The following is a 22005-nucleotide window of genomic DNA, read 5'->3' on the forward strand; positions in this document are numbered from 1 at the left end:
ATTCATTTTGAAATCATGCTATGTTTCTGGCTCCCTCTTGGCTGAGGGCACACAGCGATCTGAAAACACAAACACAGCACAGCAGTTGGAAGAATCCCTATTAATTTGCATGTAAAGTAAAACCTACAAGCCTTTCAGTTTTTGGGATATCATACAAAAAAAAAAAACAGCCGTGGTTTGTACACCACAAAATATACAGCAGTTGCATCTCAATAGACACACAAAAAATGATAAATCATGTAGATCGCCATTACGCAATCATTTCTCGCCCAGCTGCAAAAAATAAAACCAAACAAAAATAATATTCTCCAATTCAAATGGAAAATATATTTGTATATCTTTATATATGTATTTATAGATTTATGTACATATTCTCAGCAAAACAACAAGGGAGAAATATAAATACGACACAGGTGAAAACAGAAATATAAACAATCGACCAACATGTAACATTTTCCAAAGAGGCAAAAGAAAATAAAAAAAAAATTAAATAAAAAAAGCAGCTATGTGATCAAATCAGACAACAGACTGTACAAAATATTGCTGCCATGGTTTTCATCTGATGAACAGCAAACTGATTACTGAACTGGCTACTGCACATCATGAAAACAAACTATTTTACAATGTCAGACACTGCTGTGTTCCTTACGCTCAAAAACACGTGTAGAAACGTTCCAACCCACCGAATAAAGTCCCTCTGAAGCTTCAAAAAGTGGAACTTTTAAAGTCCTAAAGATGTGAACTACAGAGAGACTACAGTAAACGTAAAATCTACACACACGGTGTCTGACAAACACCCACGCAGTCGTAGAATAAAACATCTAGATCACATCATGTGTGAGCTTGAAACTTTCATCTAACAAGTGAAAAATATGACTTCTGCATTTAATGTTACATGTGTTTATTTGGCCTCTATCACTAGTTCTTCTGTAGATTCTCCAAACTAAGTGCAAAAATAAACAAAAAACACATTCAGCCCATCCACAAACTGCTGGGTTTCACCAACATAATAATGTAAAGTGTGGATTCTAATTTACAGCCACAATATGGACGGATAAGTACAAGCGATGGTCTACAACTACAAACGTTTGGGCCGTCTGCTCCATGAATGAGGACCTGATATTTAAATACACAAAATGTCCTCAATTATTTTCTCATTTAAAATTTGAATCTGTCCAAACACCAGGGCAACACTGGAAGACATTGCAGTGGAGTAAACAGTCCTGTAATAACAACGTTTGCACATTCAGTGTTGAGATGACAGGAGTCAGCTGTTTCTGCACATCGTGTAGTAAAACGCGTCATCATAACACTGCATGTCTATTACAACTGTGTGACGTTTAAGGACCCTGGGACATTCCTAAAAGGCTGATATGATCAGAACAAAACATAAGAAATTCTTTGGGTACATGTTGCAACAAAAAAGCTTCTCAGATTTAAAAATCACACATTTTAGAAAAAGCCCCGTCTTTGTAGCAAAGCTGATGAAAATACCTCAAGTAAATAAGTGGCAAAATGTGCTTTTAATAATAACTATTTTGCCAATTTTTAAACTTTACACTAAACTTCAAATCCTTCCCTCACATTTTCCTGCTGGACATTAGTGAATGGCAGAAGTGGGATGTTATTGGCTCAGTGATGGTTTTATTAGTGTTTGTCTAGACACCGCCAGGTTTTCTCACTGAATTCTTTACATAACTGGCTGGTTAGTTAACATACCAGCTTCTGTTGAGCTGTGATGTGGGACGATGCTCCAAGCACCACTGATTAAAAACATCCATTCAGTCTAATGTAGTGGATATAAGCTAATTCAGTAGCGGTTAAGGCAGTGTTAGCACAGGTGTGAACAAAAAAATCTAGTCTACTTAATTATATAATGTGATCAAAGAAACTGCAACTTCCAGTTAACAGTTAAACACGTGTGGTGGAGTTTAGTTTGAGTCACTTCCACTTCACCATAATGCCCTACATCTTTGATGAAGGAGAGAAATTCACTTCCTGCTTTAGAGCCACTTGCTTTCTCATTCATTTAGGAAAAAAATAAATTACTTTGAAATACTTAGAAGGATGTTTTATAAAGTGCCTCTCAAGATAAAAACCACGAGGCGCTTCACAAGAACAAAAAAATTATGATAATAATCAATAAAAATAAAAAAATAATTTAAATCTCTTACTTAACTGCAGAGTCTGGATTGGGCTTCTAATGCCATTAGTGTAATAAACCCATGAGGTCCAACAGCGCTTCCTGATGTGGGTCTAGAACTCGTGCTATAATCACAACAAATGACTAATCTTGCTCTAAATGCAGGGGCTATACCAAACCTCTGGTACTTGTAAACAATGCAGGTTTTAAGGAGCACAAATACCCTTTTTTTTTACACGTGACTTTCTTTTTGACAGAAAAAGATCTCCAGCCATTAAATACGTTAAGTACCAGATGATGTAGCGAATATGAATTTAAATAAAAGACTCATCAGAAGCAGCTTCTCCACTCACATCACAGCGACATGAGCGACTCGGCAGATTCAGTGAGAAAACCAGTCAGAGGGTTTTGTTTAGTGTGAAACAGAACATACAACACAATCATGGTGTTTCATGGATCTCAAACACGTAATACTATACTGCCTTTTACACACCACATGTCACATATACATACATAATCCTTATATTGATACAGTAAGTTCTATCTGACGAGGATGGTAGCCAGGGTCTGTTGGAAACCAGTGATTTTATCACTAATAGGTTTGTTTCAGGTGTTCGGGTCACTTTTTCCTCTCCGGTAAACACAAGAGATCGAGCTGCTGCCACTGAGGTCCGGACTTCAGCCTGATGAGTCTCCTCTGCCGAGACGTGCACTCCTGTCTGCCACAAAACAGCGTTTACTGCAGAAAACAGAAGGACAAGCTCATGAGTGCGGACGAGTGTAAACACTTTTATTACCCTTGGGTGCAAGAAAAGCTGAGACAGATAATCAAAGTGCATCAATAAAACTTAACTGAGTCAGAAAGACGGTGCAGTGAGCACAGGCTGAACCGCTCTTTCCTTTTAAATGAATAAAACGGAACCTTTAGAGTTGTATTAAACTATATTACAGGTGATACTCCAACAATTCGAACGTGGTACAAAAGTCCATTTATTTCAGTTATTCAGCTTAGACTGAAAACATCTAATGCAGCATGTTTTAGTGGTTTCTCTGCTCCAACACACTTGGTTGAATCGCCTGTGCAGCAGCTCATCAGGCACTGCAGAAGCCTGTTAATCACCTGTTGAAACTAAATTGCGCTGGATACTGGGGTTTTCAAAAGCTGTAACCCATAAACCCATATTACAACAAAGGCTTGAAATATCTGGTTTTGTATCTGATGAGTCTATCATTCACCGTCCGGCCAAAAGAGAAGTCACCACCCGGATTTAACTAAGCAAACAGGTAGGACTCTCCTATTAGATAACTATTGCATGGGTGATCATCTTTCAGCTGGTAACAAGTTATTTAACCCCAACTGGTGCAACAAGCTGCTTTTAGTGATGGGATTTATGGCTCTTTCATGGGAGCCGTTCATTAGTCGGTCGTCTACCTCAAAGAGCCGTTCAAAAGACTGGCTGCTTTGAACACAGCAAAGCCGAGAGAGGGGGAGTATTGAGAGCAACGTGTTCCTCCGGTGTCAGTGAGGGCGCACGGTGGTTGGGTAGCGCTCCCTCGACGTCCGTCACAGCGGTGGGTGTGGGTTGAGCGGGTGGGTTTTACCGACTTAGGGGGAGGTTTGTTACCGGAAGAAAAGATGAACGACTCTCTACAGGGACTCGGCTCTCAACGTTTACTTTGAAAACTCGTTCAAAAGATTTGATTTTTTTCGTGAATGTCACATCACTAGTTGCTTCCTATTTCTGAAACAACCATGTGGAAAGTCACATCTGGTGGTCGTGGAAAAGATGTTAAGTCTGTTAGAGAAGGGTCAGATCATCGGCATGCATCAAGCAGAGGAAACATCTAAGGAGATTTTAGAAACGACTAAAACTGGGTTAAGAACTGTCCAACGCATTATTAAAACTGGTACTGCCTACTGTACAAGCCTGTGGGGGCAGTGCTATGATCTGGGCTTGCTGCAGTTGGTCAGGTCTAGGTTCAGCAACAGGATGTGCTCCAAGAATGAGGTCAGCTGACTTCCTGAATATACTGAATGACCAGGTTATTCCATCTTCCCTGATGGCACGGCCATATTCCAAGATGACAATGCCAGGATTCATCGGGCTCAGATGGTGAAAGAGTGGTTCAGGGAGCACGAGACATCATTTTCACACGTGGATTGGCCACCACAGAGTCCAGACCTTAACCCCATTGAGAATCTTTGGGATGTGATCGAGAAAGTCAGGCTCTACCACCATCAATGCGAGATCTTGGTGAAATAACTGACATGAATTAACTTTTGCACCATATTCTGATTTTTGGAGTTTCACCTGCATATCTTAAATGATTAAAAAAGGAGAATTTATTTTCATTCCGACTCTGAATGCTCAGATTTTTACATTGGAAGTGAGCTTGCAGAGTGATCTTGAGAAACTAAAACGCATAAAATAATTTACAAATGACTTCCTGTTGGCTGAAATCAAACAAAGCCATTGCTAAAGTCCTGACCATCCAGCAGCATGGTAGGATGAGGCTTCACACAACTGCTGCCTTCCATGCTGGAGACACACACAGAATGGCTGTTTGTGGATTAAATGATCATGCAGCAACCATTTCCACCCATTTATTAATGATAATGAATGCTGCAATGTAGGTGAAGGCTTTATGAACACACACCGAGCCTACTCTTCTAGTTCTAATGGACTCTGACCTGATCTTTTTTCTGCCGGATGAGTGGTCACCTCAACATCTGATTCCTGTACTTTGTATTTTAGCTTCTCACTTACTGTCTCTCTTTCCCATTCCCCATCTGGCAGGGCCTTAGACTCTGAGCCATAGTGTAGCGGAGAGTACACCCAGGTCCTGTCCTCTGGAGGCTGTTTTTACACACCCAACACAGCAGAGGGGGCCAGAGGGACAGGAGGAAAGACCAGAGGGACAGACAAGCAGCAGAGGCAGGCAGGAGAGAAAGACACAGGAGAAAAGACAAGACAGGAAATGAAAATTAGGGATGCATAAAGGAGGAAATGTTTTGAGACACATCAGAAAGTGTGAATTTTTACATAGTGAAAATACTTTAACAGGATCTGTCGATCCCAGCAAGAGCTATTAAAGAGAAACGGTAAATCTGTGTTTGAATGACTTGTCTTTGTGCTTTGTGATGTTTCTAATGTGCAAATGCACGGAGCCAGGGATGAGATGCTGCTGCATCAAACGAGCAGGCAGAACGAGGAGAGAGAAGGTAGAGATGGGAAGAGCCAGGATGCCAGGAGAGTCAGACACAGAGAGCATCCTCAGACACAGCAAAGCAGGGAAACAGGATGTGTTGCTCCTTTACTGACAAGCAAATGTGTTGTTTATTGTCAAAGGCTTCTGAGAAGTCATAGCTAGCAGCTTCAACATGCGTTTAAGGAGATGCCATAAAAAAAACAGCCTATGGCAGGTACACGAGGTGCAAAAAGGGATAAGGCACGCGGTCAGTGAGTGACGATAAAAAACAAACTAATAAACTAAGAAGTGACAGAACTAGAAAACCCTCTTTCTTTTGTTTACCTGCCTCCCACACGACTCCACGAGGAGACAGGCTTTGTTTTAATTGTCAACATCATCACAAACAGTCCAGCAACTAACAAAATAATCTAAAAAACAAAACAAATGACAGGCAGGGGCTATGTTTTCTAAACCCTTGTTTTATCTGAACACAGCATTCGTGTGTCTTCTGAGTCCAACCCTCATGTGACCAGGGTTGGACGGCTGCTGCTGTCCAAGACCACTGCTCACTTATAGGACAACACGACTGGCCCTTCCTCCTCACTCCAAAGGGAGAGACCACCTAGGTGCTCCCATCTGGAAACCGGCAGCGATGCAGAGACAAAGCGTATGGACATAGAGAAAGGATGGAGGAGGGGTGATAGGAGGACAGAGAGGAGGAAAAAAAGACACATGCTGAAGTGAAAATGACTGAAGGTGTAACCTCTGCAGGGATCCACTGGGTGAGTCAGCGATGACGGATGGATCCACGAGTTTGGCAGTCACCATCTTTTTATATACACTGCTTTGGTACAGTATCACTGTCTCACCCCTCTCATCAGGGAGACAACTGCATAGCTGAGGCAATGTGATGGAGGGCAGATGGAGATCAAAGAAAATGGGAGGGGAAATTGATTTGAAAGCTGGGGTTAAATGGAGTGGAGGAGGATGAGAGTGGACAGTTATGAGGAGGATGATGGGAGAATACTTCCCACACAACGCTGCTGTCAGAAACACTCATGCTGTCTGTTAATTTCATAAACTATATCAGTTAGGTTTCATCGCAACACATTTACCTTTCATGGGTTTTATAATTAAACAGCTCAAAGTTCAGGTGAACTTTTTCAGCCATATTGCTTTAGAATCGTAAATTCTCTTGTCATCTGAGATGCAAACAGCTGATGCACCTAAAGCTGTCAGACTGAAATCGAATCACCCGAAACCAACATCATTACCACAAAGGTACAAACACGGCCCTCTGACACCAAACTGATGCTCCAACAGTTTGTTTTCTGAACCAAAGCCAGCAGATTTTGGCTCTAGTGTGACAAAAATAAGAATTGATCATGATGCACAGAGAGAGAAATCACTGACTTGCATTGTTTTTATGCAGAAAGATCTCAAACTATGTCAAGTGCGGTGTAATCAAACTACAAGGAAGATGTGCTGAAAGTCCCTTTGGATTTCTGTGGTTATTAAAAATGGACCTGGCCAGTTGGTCTCTCAACGCGATTGACAAAATTTTTTCAACTATGAGAACGGGAGAAGGAGCTCCCGGATGCCCCTCTGGGACAGAGCCAGCTGGGTATATCATGGACTCCTGGAAACAGTGGAACCTGATATGCCTCTCTCAACTGTCTGTAGAGGATTCTGTAGATGTTTGGATATTTGTCGTTTTGGTGTCGGGATTCCTGCTGTTTGGCATGAGTGGTTATCTGGCATACCGGAAAATTAACGAGCTTTCGAGGAATATTGGCTCAATCCCGGAGCTCAGGGATGGATTACACCTCGCTGTGAATGCATAAACTCATATAATTGTCGAGATGAGTCATAAGCTTGGAACTCTGGTTGAGATTCAGGCTCTGGCACAAAAGGTGGATACCATCAAGGAGCGAGTGGACGGATCAACACGAATTGGGATTTATTAATTACGTCATTATTGGATCTAGAGGGGTTGAAGACCAACAGAACACTAAGGCAGAGAGGAAATTATCTCTGTCTGTTCCCAAAACAATTTTTATCTGAATCTGGTGCCCTTGGAGCCTGTGAGGCTGAAGTGATAACTCCCCCCTCAGAAGAAATGTGGAATGCTGCCGTCGCTATGGAAACTCTTTCTCCCTATCCCAGCCTGGGCGGGACTGTGACCGGTGAAGGCCGTGGAACTGTATCTAGGAGTCACTGTGCCCTCTAACCCATTATCTCCCTCCCCTGTCCAAACGGAGGTGATGAGCGCTGCTCCATGCGGCTGCATGCACTGAAGTGAGGAGAGTCCCAAACCTACCTCCCCACCTAGTGGACACTTATGTTGTGTAATGTCTGAAGTCTGTGTGCTTATCTGTCTGAGGTGTTTTTTTTCCATAGCAAAGCTGCCCTCTCTGTGGAGGGTAACTCTGAAGTGCCTTTTTTTCCCCTCCCTCCGACTCCTCATATAAACCCTCTTGATCTATAACGGTAGCGTGACTCGGGTCGCAAAAGTTCACAGTCACCAATTCATGTCATGTGTCTATGTATGCATGTATGTCTGATCTCAGAATTGTGTGTACTGAAACTCTAATTTCCCTCTGGAATTAATAAAGTATTTTTGAACTGAATTGAATTTGAATGGCTCCTTCGTTGTCCCACTAACAAAAGTACTTGTTTTTGAGCGATGAATCAAAGGTCACGGAGATCCTGGGCCAAAACCTTTGCTGACAAAAATCAACATTAAGACAAGCGTGGCTGGCGAGTTTCGGGTCTGTGCTTCAAACCCATGCTACTGAGAGCATCAATAACATCTATATATCTCTCTATATATATCTATATTATAACATCTATTATAGCTTCCAGTCAGGTTTTCGTAGAGCTCATTCTACTGAAACAGCTCTTCTTAGGGTTTCTAATGACCTTCTGACTCACAGTGATGCAGGGGACTGTTCTGTTCTGGTGCTGTTGGACCTGACTGCAGCCTTTGACACTGTTGACCATCACCTGCTACTGGAGAGGCCTATCAGGATCTGCTCTGGAGTGGTTCTCCTCTAATCTCTCTGAGCGCTCCTTTTCTGTGGCCGTCTCCAAGTTTAGGTTCTCCACCACCTCTCTTACCCATGGTGTCCCACAAGGTTCTGTGCTGGGGCCTCTGCTCTTCCTCCTCTATCTGCTTCCTCTTCAGCACATCCTGAGCTCCTTCAAAGGAATCTCCTACCATCTTTATGCAGATGACGTCCAACTGTACATCTCCTTTAAGCCCCATGAGATGTCTAAGCTGCAGCTGTTACACACATGCTTAGACTCTATCAAAACCTGGATGGCTGGGAGCTTTCTTCAGCTGAATGAAGATAAGACTGAGATCCTCATCTGTGCCCCAGACAAGCTGGTTCCCAAAGTCAGAGACTCTCTTGGTCAGCTTGCTTCCCACACCAAACCTTCTGTCAGGAATCTTGGCATGACCTTTGACCCAGCTCTCACCCTGGATTCTCATGTCAGTTCTCTTGTTCGCTCTTCCTTCTTCCATCTCAGGAACGTTGCTAAGCTGAGTCCCATTCTGTCCCGCTCTGAACTTGAGACAGTTCTCCACACCTTCATCTCCTCAAGCTTAGACTACTGTAACTCTTTTTTCACGTGTCTGAGCAGAACCTCCCTGAACCATCTACAGGTGGTTCAGAACACCTGTGCTCGGCTTCTGACCAAGTCCTCCAAACACCCCCACATCACTCCGCCTCTCCTCCAGCTTCACTGGCTGCCAGTCAACTTCAGGGTTCATTTCAAGATCCTAGTTCTGGTCTATAGGGCCTTACATGGACAAGCACCATCTTACATTGGTGATCTTCTTAGTCCCTACACCCCCAGCAGGTCCCTGAGGTCCAGTGATCAAAGTCTACTGGTTGTGCAGCACCAGGCTAAAGACCAAAGGTGACAGATCATTTGCTGCTGTTGCCCCCAGACTCTGGAACTCTCTCCTCCTGAGCCTGACATCAGTGGACTCAGTGGTCTCCTTCAAAAAGCAGCTGAAGACTCACTTGTTCAAGCTGGCTTTTGTATGACCTTCTTCATCACTCTCTCTTTATTCTGCTCTCCCCACCTATTCCACCTTCGTCAGGATCCACTGATTTCCCTCTTTCCTATTCACTCTCTCTCTTTCTTAACATTTTTTCTTTTAAATCCCAATTGCCTATTTTTGCTCATTTTAAATATATTTTTAAACATTTTCTAAAGGCTTTTTTATATTTTAAATTTTTGTTTTGTTTTTGTGAAGTGCCTCGTGATTTTTATCTTGAGAGGTGCTATAGAAATGATATTTTCTTCTTCTTCCTCCTTCTGAAGTTTGAGTGTCAGCCTGATCCAGTCAGACGAGCACGCTGTTAAATAACTGAGGAGTTCACGGACTAATCTGTTACTCATCGGGCTTTCTCATGACACATTAGGGGGTGTTTGATTCCCGAAAGGAGACACCCAGCAAGCGTGGCCAGGTGGGAATCTTTCAGTCTATGACCTGACCTGATCCTCATGCATTCATTTAAATCGGGTGCAAATTTAGCAGGCATGAGGCAGCAGCCTTCTCAAGAATCACTGCAGGAAGGAGCAGGAAAGTTAAGTTTTGCATGCTAGTAAATAAAATCCTAAAGACAGACTAGATTTCTAGGAAATGCTTTCTTGCTAAGAGGAAGATGAAAAGACGGACATAACCCTTATAGTCCCAGAATAAAAATAGTAGATCAAGGGCATTTAATCTTCAACGTGATTGACAAAATTTTTTCAATGATGAGAACGGGAGAAGGGGCTCCCGGGTGCCCCTCTGGGACAGATCCAGCTGGGTATATCATGGACTCCTGGAAACAGTGGAACCTGATTTGCTAATCTCAACGGTCTGTAGAGGATTCTGAAGATGTCTGGATATTCGTGGTGTTGGTGTCAGGTTTCCTGCTTTTTGGCCTGGGAGGCTACCTGGCTTACCGGAAAATTAACAAGCTGTCGAGGAATATTGACTCTTTCCCGGAGCTCAGGGATGGATTATACCGCGTTGTGAATGCACAGACTCATATGATTGTCGAGATGAGTCGTAAGCTTGGAACTTTGGCTGAGATTCATGCATTGGCACAAAAGATGGATGCGATCAAGGAGCGAGTGGACGAATCAGCACGGATTGGGATAGATAAATTTACGACATTATTGGATTCAGAGGGGTTGAGGACCAACGGAACTTTAAGACAGAGAGGAAATTATCTCTGTCTGTTCCCAAAACAATTTCTTATCTGAATCTGGTGCCCTTGAGCCTGTGAGGCTGAAACGAATCTCCATACTAGCTAGATCTTCCTCTCCTCATCATCGCCTCTGTTGGACAGCATCACACAGCTCAGTCAAGCCCATACACGTGTTATATGAGATGACGCACACCAACACAAAAGTACGGAACTAACATAAACACATCAGCTAAAGATGCTGCTTACTGTGGAACATTTTAGATGAACTTACAAAGTAGACATCTGTGATTGGCACATCATCCTCATCATCCACTGAAGCCTGGCTGGTGCACCCTGAGCCAGACACCTGACTGGCCCTGTCTGCCTCCATCATCGCCACCTTTGGACTGGAGGGCCCTTCTTCAGCTGGCCCCGGTGAGGCGGGAGCAGCTGGAGCAGACGAGGAGGAAGAGGTCGCCTCAGGAGCTGATAACGAGTCGGACGGTGCTGCTTCCTTTGGACAAGCTGCTTCCTGAACCTCACTGTAGAAACAGATGGAAATCGCCTATAAGATACATGATTTGGTTAATCTGCTAAAGCAGAAGGAAACTGGACCCAAACACACCCTGGCTAAAAACCCAGTAGCTGTGTGTGTTTGTGTGTGTTGTAGATGCTTAAACTCAAAGATTCGCTGGCTGGCTGGCTGCATGTTGTCACAACCCTTTACTGTTTCTGGTCAGATCATCAACTATTAGGATGGATTTAGGTGCTTCCCAGTTGCTTTCTCAGCTTTCAGCTCAGCTCCAGCAGAGGAAGAGCCTGGCAGCCGGCCGCTGAAGCAGAAAAAGCAAACTTGGCACCTGAGAGGCAGAACTGATTGGCTGAATAACTGAGTGGGATGGGACGGCTGTTGCCAAGCAAAGAGCCTCTCTAAACCCAAACTAATGCCACCCAACTTTATGCTTTTGTCAATTGAACCCCCCCATGCCGTTTTCTCTTCATCCCACATCACTTCCTTTACTTAAATTCACTTTATACCTTTCTCTTCCAATCAATCACCCTCTTTTCTTCCTCTTTATCTGTCTTCTCATATCTGTCCAACCCGTTTTCCTGTTGTTGCTCCCATCAGCCCCTCCACACCCCCAGGCCTTACGTCTAGCCTCTGCCTCCTCAGCATCAAACCCAATTATTTAGTTGCTTCCACTCAACACTTCAACCCCTCCTGACCTGACACGAAAACATTTCCTCAACCATCTTGATCCGTCTCAGTTTAATCTAACAATACACACACCCTTCATTCAGCTGAACTCTTATCTAGACTTTAGCAGCAAGTCAAACTGCATGTAAATGAAAAACTGGTGAAACGTTCAAAGCTTCAGGTCCTCCTGGCATCATGGGAGCAGCCTCGGGCCTGAAGGCTACCTGACCCACTGCCCCAATTCTACGGGATGGTTGCCCTCAGTGTCTGCCTCATAAAACAAACAAAAAAATAATAATTACACGCATGTACGCACTTCTCTCCTAACCTAATTACTGTTGAAGTCTGCCCCAGACGGCATCCACAGCCTTTATCTGTGGGTTAAGCGTGCATGTGTGTGTGTAAGAGAGTGAGAGTGAACTAATCCAACATCTTTTTGGTACAAGGTGATGCACTGACAGCACCTTACGTGTAATATACTGTAAGGTTTCAAACTGGTCATCTATAGTCTTTTTTTTAATGTTTAACAAAAGGGAATGAGACAGTTAAAGTGATGTATTATTTATGTAAAAATCCTTTGTTTAGATAAATATATGAAACCTCACAAAGCTCCAAATCTCCAGATGTTCAAGAGTCGCCTGAAGACTAATTTTTATTCGTTCGCCTTCCTGAAAAGTGGAACACACGTCTGAATTCCTCTGTTATTGCTGATTTTCTTTTAATGATAGTTTTATTGCTAGTTCAGAATGTTTTGACATTTTATATGTTTTGGGGATTCTGCCTTTTGGTTTTTGTTTCGTCTGTGTTCAGCACCTTAGGCTTAAAATAATAATAATAACTTTATTAATAAAGCACTTTCAAATAAGGCTCTGAACAGGAAGGGATAAAAAGAGTACTGAAACAACCACAGCCGTGCAGGTAAGAACTGATGAATTATAAAGAAATAAACAACTAAAAACCAATAAAACCTGTTCATACCGCATGCGTTAGCTGAGGTAAAAAGTAAATAAAGTGAGTCTTTAGTAGGGATGTAAGAAAATATCGATTTGGCAATATATCGTGATAATTTTTCGAGCAATATTATATCAATATTCAAAAGCCGTGCATCAAAATTTTGGAAGAATTTACACGCAAAGATTTTCTTTTCTTTGGGTGCAAATCAAACGCCGACTGCTGGTTAGCAGCAGAGTGCATTAGGTTTTGTTTCCACCACTGAAATGTAAATACCTCTGTTATGGTTCAGATACCTCATGTTAAACATGTTTCCTATCAGTTTGGACTGTTTACTGAATTTTCCTACAATAATTTCAGTCTAAAAAAAATCGCTAATATCGGCTGGCTGCATTTATTGCAATATATTGTGATGTATAGTATCGTCTCCCCTGTATCGTGATACGTATCGTATCGCCAGAATTTCCCCAATACACATCCCTAGTCTTCAGCTTAGCTTTAAAACCATCCACAGACCATGCCTGCCTAATATCTATGCCTAATTATGTGAAGGTTGTATAAAGCACTTCACAAATGAAGATGATCCTAATCTAAAGGTTATGTTTACTAAGTTATTACTATGTAATAAGTAAGAGGTCGTGTTTGACCACTGAGGCTAATAAAACCACACTAGTCTGATGGGATTATCTAGTGCTACTGGCCTTAAGCTTGGTTTATGCTTGATGCATTCACTTTCCGTGCGGTGATGCGGCTCGCGGATGGAACGCGCTTCACAACTCGCAGCGTTTATGGTTCGTGCGTCTCGTCTCTGCGGTGAGACAATATTCTCCCAAACTGTAGGGGGCAGCATGGAGCTCTACGGCATGCATCCAACACTAAACCATAGTAGAAGTAGAAATTACTGTTTACAACATGGCATTTCAGCATTTTTTAACAGCGTCCTCGTCTTTTCCGACAGTGCGAGCTATTTCTCTCCAAGAATTATTAACAACATGTTGATCACGGTGATCTCTGAGAGCTGAATCATACAAATGTCTGTATTTACAAACCTCTACCATACTAGTTCTTGCCGGTCCGCCATGTTTTTCCGCGTCCGACCGTCCGCGTGGTTAGAAATTTTCCGAGGTGCGCGTTGCGGAAATTTTGGGCCGTGCGAAGGCGCGGTGGAGGGGCGTGGTTGTTAAAATGACGCAATTTCGCCGTGCGGACCTCGCGGACGCGTCAAGCATAAACCAACCTTTACATGACTCATGCCAACATTATGTTCATTGCCGAGTTTAGTCTGGGTGGAAAATCTGTATTTTTGATGCACAATGGATCTAAATTGCATTTGTTGGTTTGTGACATGATTCAAATCAGACTTTTACAGATATATTTTAGTTTGGATCAAATTCACTCACAACACACAGCAGGGATTTCACCTTTGGACCAACTACAGAGTTACTGGATAAAGAAATCCTCATGACTATTGTAGCGTTTATTAGCAAATGTCCACATCGTCGCCTCAGACACTGATAATACATCAGATCACCTGCAAGTAGCAATGTAGAACAAACACTAAGCCTGTATTAATACCTGGCTTCAGGGGAGGTTTGTGGAACAGAGATGGTTGCCTCACTGTCGTGTCTCTTCAACTCCACTTCCACCGTAATGGTCTGATGGTCCTCCTCACGTACACGCAGCTCCTCCTGGGTCCTATGGAGAAAAGCAAACACACACACAGGAACACAGGAAATGAAACACCAAAAGCAAACACACACCTCAGAAGAAGGGGCTTACTCATAAACACACCAACTACCCATTTTCTCCATTCTCCACCCACCACACCCAGAAATGGTGTGAAAACATGGGAGCTGGAAAGTGTCTGAGCTTTGTAAAAGGGGTCGAGCTGAAACTCACCTCCCGTCATGGCTGAGAGACTGGGTGTGCCTCCTGAGGACAGAGAAACACTGTGAGAACAGGCTGTTAAAGTACAGATGGAGAAGGCACAACGTGTGTGAGCACTTTAGTGTTCAAAGTGACACCACGTAGAAGTAAGGACTCATGACAACAACCTGCTAACGTAAACAGGATATGGAACCACAGAAAACTATGTTCCTACCAACATGAACAGACTGATTTTAAGGAGATCTCAAAGTTGGTCTGTGGTTATTTTTACTCTCTTAAATTTTAGCATATTAAAAAACTTCAAATCAATACTAGCCCACATCTTCTTCACAGATTGGAGTTGTAAAGTTGGCAAATCCTTTACATACTCGCGACTACAGGACAACCATTTCACCCAGAAATCAATGCTGATTGTAGATCTCCCTTTTGCAGAAATATGTAAAGGTTCAGGTCTCTCCATTTTATTTGACTAGTGTGAGTTGGTACCTGTAGCGCGGGTGGTCAGCGGTGTCAGACGGAGATCTTTCAGGGATGGACAGAGAGGTTGTAGAAGACAGAGTGGTGGCAATTGATGCTGTTGTTGCCTCCTCAAACGATGGAGGAGTACATGGAAGATCTGGTCGTCCTAACAGGGTCAGGGTTAGAGAGACAGAGACTTTATTTATTTACGTCACTGACAGTTGAACGGTAGGGCATCAGCGTCAAAGAGAAAGATTGTCTGCTTGGGTGTGTTGCACGTTTACCTTCATCCTCCAGGGTGGGGAAGCTGCGGGCCCCTCTCAGGTCGTAGATGTTCTCGTCTCTCTCACAAGGAAGCTGGCTGGCAGACCAGGCTGCACCAGGACCAGAACATTTAGGCACCGACAGAGAGACTCGACCCTTCTTCGATGGAGAGGACTTCAAAGCTGAAGAACAAAAACACAATTAGAGAGAGAGAAATCACAGGTGTGTGATTAATAATATGCTGTTCAGCAGAAAAAGAAAAGATTAAACTTTCCCTTTAGAGGAGTCCAATTTTTATATGAAACTAACCCCTTTAATCATTTATTGTGTATTTTTAGGACAACCGCTCTGAAGTCATTTGCCACTTTGTTTGAAGTGGGATGATCAACACAATATTTGACTTTTACACCTTTGGAGAAAAAAACTTAAAAGCAAAAACAAGTCTGCAGAGATCAAAGCAACATTTTCCCTTCTGTAGCATTAAGCAGCACCTAATAAGGCTGTTAGCTCGTGTCTGATTTTCCGATGATGGCTCGACAGTTCAGGAGACAGAAACATGGCTTTTGACTTTCTACGCCTCAGTGAGGTTCTTCCCACGCAGATCTGTGTGACTATGTAAGGCAGTGTCTGGGTGCCGAGTGAACTCACAGGAGCTCTTCTTGAAAACCGTGCTGCTCATGAACTTGTAGAACCGATCAGCATAGAAACCTGGCCGGTGGACGGACACGGTGTCCTGAGGGACAGATTAAAGAGACAAATGGTGCATGAATTAAACGATCAAACAGGTGCTCGTAGGAGATTAACCTGTCTGTTTGTCCCCTTTAGTGTCCCATCTCACTAAATCTTTTCTCTGAGTCAAACCTCACGACTGAGCATCTCGCTCACTCACTCCAACACACACACACACACACATGCACAGAAAGGGAGTCAGACGAGGAAACAGTTGCACAGCTTCATTATTCATGTGGCAGCAGACAGAGATAAAGCTGCCAACAGACTGATAGATGACAGACACCTGGTGTTTGGTTTAGAGTAACGGAGGACAGAAGGAGGCTGGAGGAGAAGGAAGAAGTGATGGGACAGCATCACAGTTATGTTTTTACTACAGAATCACTATTGCTGCATGTGAGTAACATCTTTGGGATAATGCGTAATAATCAGAGAGTCCACAGTGCTCTCCCACATCCATCTAGTGAATGAGAGTGTTTCAGTCTGGGGGAGAGCAGGGAGTCAGAAATGAGGGCGACTGATGGGTTAGATGTTGCACCGAGAGCAACGTTGGGATTATAAACTACAAATCGCTCTGTGTTTGTGGCCCACACACTTTGGAATGCTCTTCCTCTTTCTGTCAGACAGGCACCATCTCTCATTTGCTACAAGTCACTGCTAAAGACCCACTTCTATGATTTGGTCAGTGATTGTTTAATTTAGCTACAAGTTTCACCATCGTTTGTTTATTTCCTGTATCTTAAGCCAGCTTTATTGTGTAGTACTTCGGTCAGCTCTCATGCTGCGTTTTTAACATGCTTTAGAAACACATTCATTGTGGTATGATGTAAAGCGTGAACATCTGACGAGATGGAGAGATGGATGGTGCTGTGAGTCAGGTTTTGTCAGTCATTAAGCGATGAACTGAAGTAATTTCCCAGTAAAACCAGACCATTCAGCACACCGAGTGTGTGTGGGTGCGTAGGAGCTGCCGATCTTCATGGCTCCAGTCCTGTTTGTTCACAGGAGCTTAAAGCAGCCACCGCTCTGGGCCAATTAAATGTTTGTGTGACGTTAAATGTTCAAGGCCCACAGCTTTTCAGCACATGGAACAAAAGGATGTCATCAGCAGGGAAATTAGAGAGAACTTTCAATCAGAGAAAACTTTTAATGTGGGAAACACAAGCAGACAACAATAGGATCGTTATTAAGGGTCTCATTCTGCCACTTGAACACTTCTGTAGTGGTTAGTAACTACTGGTGACTAGAGACACAAACGTGTACATTTTTATCTGGAAATAGTGAATTTATTCATACAATTTTGCAAGAGGACTGGCTTATAGCTGGGTCATGTTGCACACAAGACATGATTTCTTTTGTTTGTGATTTGGTCACAAACCCCCTCACTCAAATGTCTTTTGAATATGTTCCAAAATCAAGCAGCATGGTCATGTGAGAGGAATATTCACTAATGTTCGGAGACATTCTGGAAATTCCCTCCTGAATGTTGCTCGTCTCATCCCAGTAAGGTACTGGCTTCATGTGGGTGGAGCTGCTGCAGAACTTACACCTGAATCCAAGATGTGGATTCAGTTAGGTTCCTAAACACGCCACCAAATCTGAATAATAACTATGTGAATGCAACGACACATTTCACTGTATTTTATCGGAAAGAGCAGTGCTACGTGTGCCACCAGTCAGTGGTCATAATGGCTAAAACACTCCAAACAAAATAAGGTACCTCTGTCTGTGATTAGAACTTAATTTAGAGTGAAGCTGAGACGTGGCTAAAGGTGAGAGGATTAACTTTTATGGCAAACACTTTTAAAATGTTACCTTTATTAACTCATTCACTGCCATTGATGACTAAAGTCATCATTTTAAATCCAACCGTTCACTGCTGTAAAGAAATAGAGTGATCTAACGATCTAGAGTTGTATTTTAATATACTGTAAGTAGATCACTTGTTATAATCAGAAGAATAGGTTGTTTTTATCATCAGGGAGTTCATTTAACACTCTGTATTGACCTCGAGACAAGAAAGAGAGAGTTGGGATCGTTTAAGAATTTTATTATAAATTCTACAATCTATCAGGACTAACTCTGTGTTGTTTGGAAATGAATGTGATGTTCGATGTGTGTGTGTGTGTGTGTGTGGTTGGTTCAGACTCCTTAGGCTGACGTCATTGAATCTGATAGTCTTTGATTGTTATGACTAGATATCACGAGGCTTATAAAGTGATGACATGAGCTGCTATTTTGCCGTGTACGTACCCAGTGGGGGCCTCCCAGGTAGATCAGGAAATAACAGGTCTGAAGACCTCGGATAAGACTACAGCGATCCTCTTGCTGAATCACGTTTTTGCCCGTTTCGGTTTGCCCACAAGGGTCGACTCGGACAGGGGTACCCATTTCACCTCTGCGGTGATGAAACATCTTTGGGAACTGTTGGGTGTCAAGGCTAAGTTCCACATTAGCCACCGGCCCCAGTCTTCTGGACAAGTCGAAAGGGTGAACCGCACGGTTATCAGCATGTTAAAAAAGTACGTGTCAGCTAACCACCGAGATTGGGATGTGAAACTTCCGTTGGTCCTCATTTATCATCCCTGATGATATAAACAACCTATTCTTCTGATTATAACAAGTGATCTACTTACAGTATATTAAAATACAACTCTAGATCGTTAGATCACTCTATTTCTTTACAATTGGCGAGCCAGCCAGGAGTTCTTATTTTGAAGAAGATTTTGATTAAAGTCGTCATTTGCCTTATTTTACTGTGTGGGCATCGGAACGAGCCCCCGCACCGTGAGAACAAACATCTCAGCTCTAAAGCCGATCTTCATCCACATACGTCACGTGATCAGGAAGCAGAAACTCCATGTGTTAGGAGATCGTTTTGGGCCGCTGCTGTAAAAAAAGTGAGGCGCGAAAAGGAAAAGCTTCTGCCGATCACAATTCAACAACGGATTACGAAAGAACGGATAACGCTCGAAATGCGCGGATTCTTCCTGATGTAAGAGGTGAGTCTCCGCTTTGTTTTGGTTGTTTTGGCGTCTACGTCATCTTAGCGCGCAACATTCTGTGACTCTTAAAAAAACCCAGTAAAAACGGTGAGAAATGCTGGCAGCGAAGAGCTTTACCGATCAGGAAACGGCTGGCAGCGAATGAGTTAAAACATTGTTGTTAGTGAAAACATATGATTAGATTCAAGATAATTAATTGTCATTGCACAGGTGTACAACGAAATTGACTTTGCTATCACTGAAGACAGCTCACGTAAGAGGTAGTAAAATACGAGTAAAATTAAATAACACGGCTCAAATTAACATTTGAGTAATCCACAGCTCCTCCTAAAAGCTGGCTTGTAATAATCGTAATGACTAGGGATGGACAATAAGTCAATAACTATATATATTAATCAATAGACATGTGGTTCAATAGAAAAAAAATTGATCAATTAAAAACTTAAATGTTTCATTTTTCCATTACAGTGATCCCTCGCTACTTCGCAGATTCACGACTTCGCAGATGTTTTCTTTGGAGCCTTATTCAAGGGAAATTCGCCGATTTGCGGTAATTTTCTATGCGAAATATCAAGAAATTCCTGTTTTTTTTTCATCAATTTCATCATAAAATGATGGGGCAGCAGTAGCTCAGGTGGTAGAGCGGGTTGCCTCATGATCGGAGGGTCATGGGTTCGATTCCAGCTCCCGCCAGGGGTATCCTGCTGTTGTGTCCTTGGGCAAGACACTTCACCCAACTTGCCTGTGTTAGTGGTGGTCAGAGGGGCCGACGGCGCCAAATGGCAGCCTCGCCTCTGTCAGACCTCCCCAGGGCGGCTGTGGCTACAAGTAGCTTACCATCACTAGCAGTGTGTGAAAAGCATCTTTGGGTGTCTAGAAAAGCGCTATATAAGTTCAATGCATTATTATAAAATGCACTTTTTGTAATAAAACAATAAAAAAACCAAGTAAAATTTTTTTTCTATATGTAAAGGGAGGGTTTTAAAAGTCTGAATACTGAATACGTACCTGTTAAATAAATACTGTAAATATGGTGTCCCTACTTCGCAGATTTTCACCTATCGCGGCCAGGTCTGGAACGCATCTACCGCGATAAACGAGGGATCACTGTATAGCCTATTGGGTAGCTTCATACTAGTGTCATTACTTACACCCAACCAATCAATAACAGGCCCAGTCACGCTCTGTTACCAAGCCTCCCCTCTCAAACCTAAACAGACAACAATGTGACTTAAACAAGATGTTGCAGCATGGAGAGGTGGAAGAAACTGTCCCAAATAGAAGTGACAGTACTTCACCAGTGTGGCAATATTTTCATTCTTAAAAGTCTGACAAAAAACAAACAATGATGGTTTGTAATGGATAATCGATAAAAAAACAAGTCTGGTAATGCAACCAACTTGTTTTATCATAAAGTAATGGCCTAAGATAGCCAGGGTTGCACTTAAAATATATTTGACATTTTTCATATAGTGTTCAATAATTATTGATATCGATCAATATTATTTTTTATCGATAAGGTTTCTTTTCTATATCGTTAAGCCCCATTAATGACACACAACTGGATTTTTACGTTTCAAAAGGCTTTAAATGAAAGGAAAAAAGGGCTGCAGCTACTTAATGTATTCATATGGTTAACAATAACCAAATAAATAATTAAAACCCTAAATGAAATATTGTACTGATCACTGATCAAAGATCAGAAATCATCCTTGCAGCTATGGATCATAACGTCTCTGCACCTGAAGGGTGTGAAGAAACCTTTACTCACCCCGTCGTGAACCAAAGCCTTCCACGTGTGCTCTAGTTTCTTGATTAACCTGCAGAAACAAAGTTGAACTCATATTAAACAAGCTTCATGTAAGGCATGCAGAAGCAGACACTGAACAAGCATCACACTGTAAACCAGGTGTCCAAAAGGATGATGTCTGAGTAGGAAAACATCGTCACCCTCCTCCCTCCATCACTGTTACACTGTCTCATGGATGAATGACACCCTGTAGATTTTTTGGTGATTACCGGTAAGACTGTAAGATATCAATGATTCCGATGTAGAGGAGAAGTCGTTCTCCTCTTCCGTTAAGAGCTGGAATGCCACCCATCCTGGAAGAAGGAAAGCCAGAATAAAATTTGTCACTCCATGTCCAAGTAGTCTATTTTATTATGTATTATTTATTAAGTCCTGAAGCACAGACACAGACTCTCTGGTCTCACGAAGCAGCAAGAACAAATGTTTGTCATGTAAACCATTTCCATTTTAATAAATCACTCTCCTCTCATGATCTAATCCACAGCCAGCGGCTCCTTGCCTTGTGAGAGTAACTCACGTGTCGTCAGTGTCGATCGATCCTCCGCAGGCGGCGCCCCCCTGGATGGACTCCATGGCGGTGGAGTACAGGGCCTTCTGCTGGGCGACGGGCCTCTTCTCATCACTGTCACTCTGCGAGCCCTCCATCTGCCTCTCCCTCTCTGCCTGGTCAATGTTGTGCACCCCGAGCAGCAGGCTGTAGTCCATAATCTTAAAGCTTTCCAGCACCTGAGCAGACACATCTAAGCATTTAGCGGTTGGCGGACAGGACACCTAAACGCTATGACCTGTTGGAACTGAATCCTCCACAGCCATCCTGCTCACCAGGCAGTCCCTCTGTAGGGTCTTCACCATCGCATTGTAGGTGTCCTGGTCCAGCATCAGTCCATCCTGCAGGTCCTGCATGAAGTCCAGATCTTTGAAAGTAGGCCTGGCTTTCTCCCTCTCCTTCTTGGATGCTCGCCTCTTGTAGGTGGAACCCTTCAGGTCATATTTGAGGTGCATACGAACCACACGCGGAAGGACATTGTTCATCACAACCACCCGGATGTTCTTCCCACCCGACTGGACACAGTAGAGGCCGAAAAACTTTGGTAGCAACGTGCGAGGGTTCTGATTCAGGTTCTGGAGTGAATGGGACGGGAGAGGGGAAACATAAAGTCATTATTTAGCCC

The 22005-nt window shown here is 42.9% G+C and overlaps 1 protein-coding gene across 2 annotated transcripts in view; it reads right to left on the reverse strand.

Moving 5' to 3' along the window:
* Positions 1-2688: 2688 nt before the first annotated feature.
* pip5k1ca (phosphatidylinositol-4-phosphate 5-kinase, type I, gamma a) overlaps positions 2689-22005 on the reverse strand; it is a 57024-nt gene continuing 37707 nt past the window's right edge. Inside the window, exons 7-18 of one of the 2 annotated variants that reach the window (XM_015971638.3) lie at positions 21656-21955; positions 21351-21559; positions 21043-21126; positions 20795-20843; positions 15938-16022; positions 15310-15471; positions 15053-15191; positions 14579-14611; positions 14255-14374; positions 10823-11072; positions 4912-5001; positions 2743-2882 (exon numbers count right to left, since the gene is read on the reverse strand). In XM_015971638.3, the coding sequence (XP_015827124.1) occupies positions 2880-2882; positions 4912-5001; positions 10823-11072; positions 14255-14374; positions 14579-14611; positions 15053-15191; positions 15310-15471; positions 15938-16022; positions 20795-20843; positions 21043-21126; positions 21351-21559; positions 21656-21955 (1524 nt within the window). In that variant the 3' untranslated portion in view covers positions 2743-2879. Of the gene's footprint in view, positions 2883-4911; positions 5002-10822; positions 11073-14254; positions 14375-14578; positions 14612-15052; positions 15192-15309; positions 15472-15937; positions 16023-20794; positions 20844-21042; positions 21127-21350; positions 21560-21655; positions 21956-22005 lie in introns of both variants that reach the window. The other variant, XM_015971639.3, reaches the window with a different exon arrangement.

The sequence above is a fragment of the Nothobranchius furzeri genome, chromosome 8 (genome assembly GCF_043380555.1).
Source record: "Nothobranchius furzeri strain GRZ-AD chromosome 8, NfurGRZ-RIMD1, whole genome shotgun sequence".
NCBI lineage: Eukaryota > Metazoa > Chordata > Actinopteri > Cyprinodontiformes > Nothobranchiidae > Nothobranchius > Nothobranchius furzeri.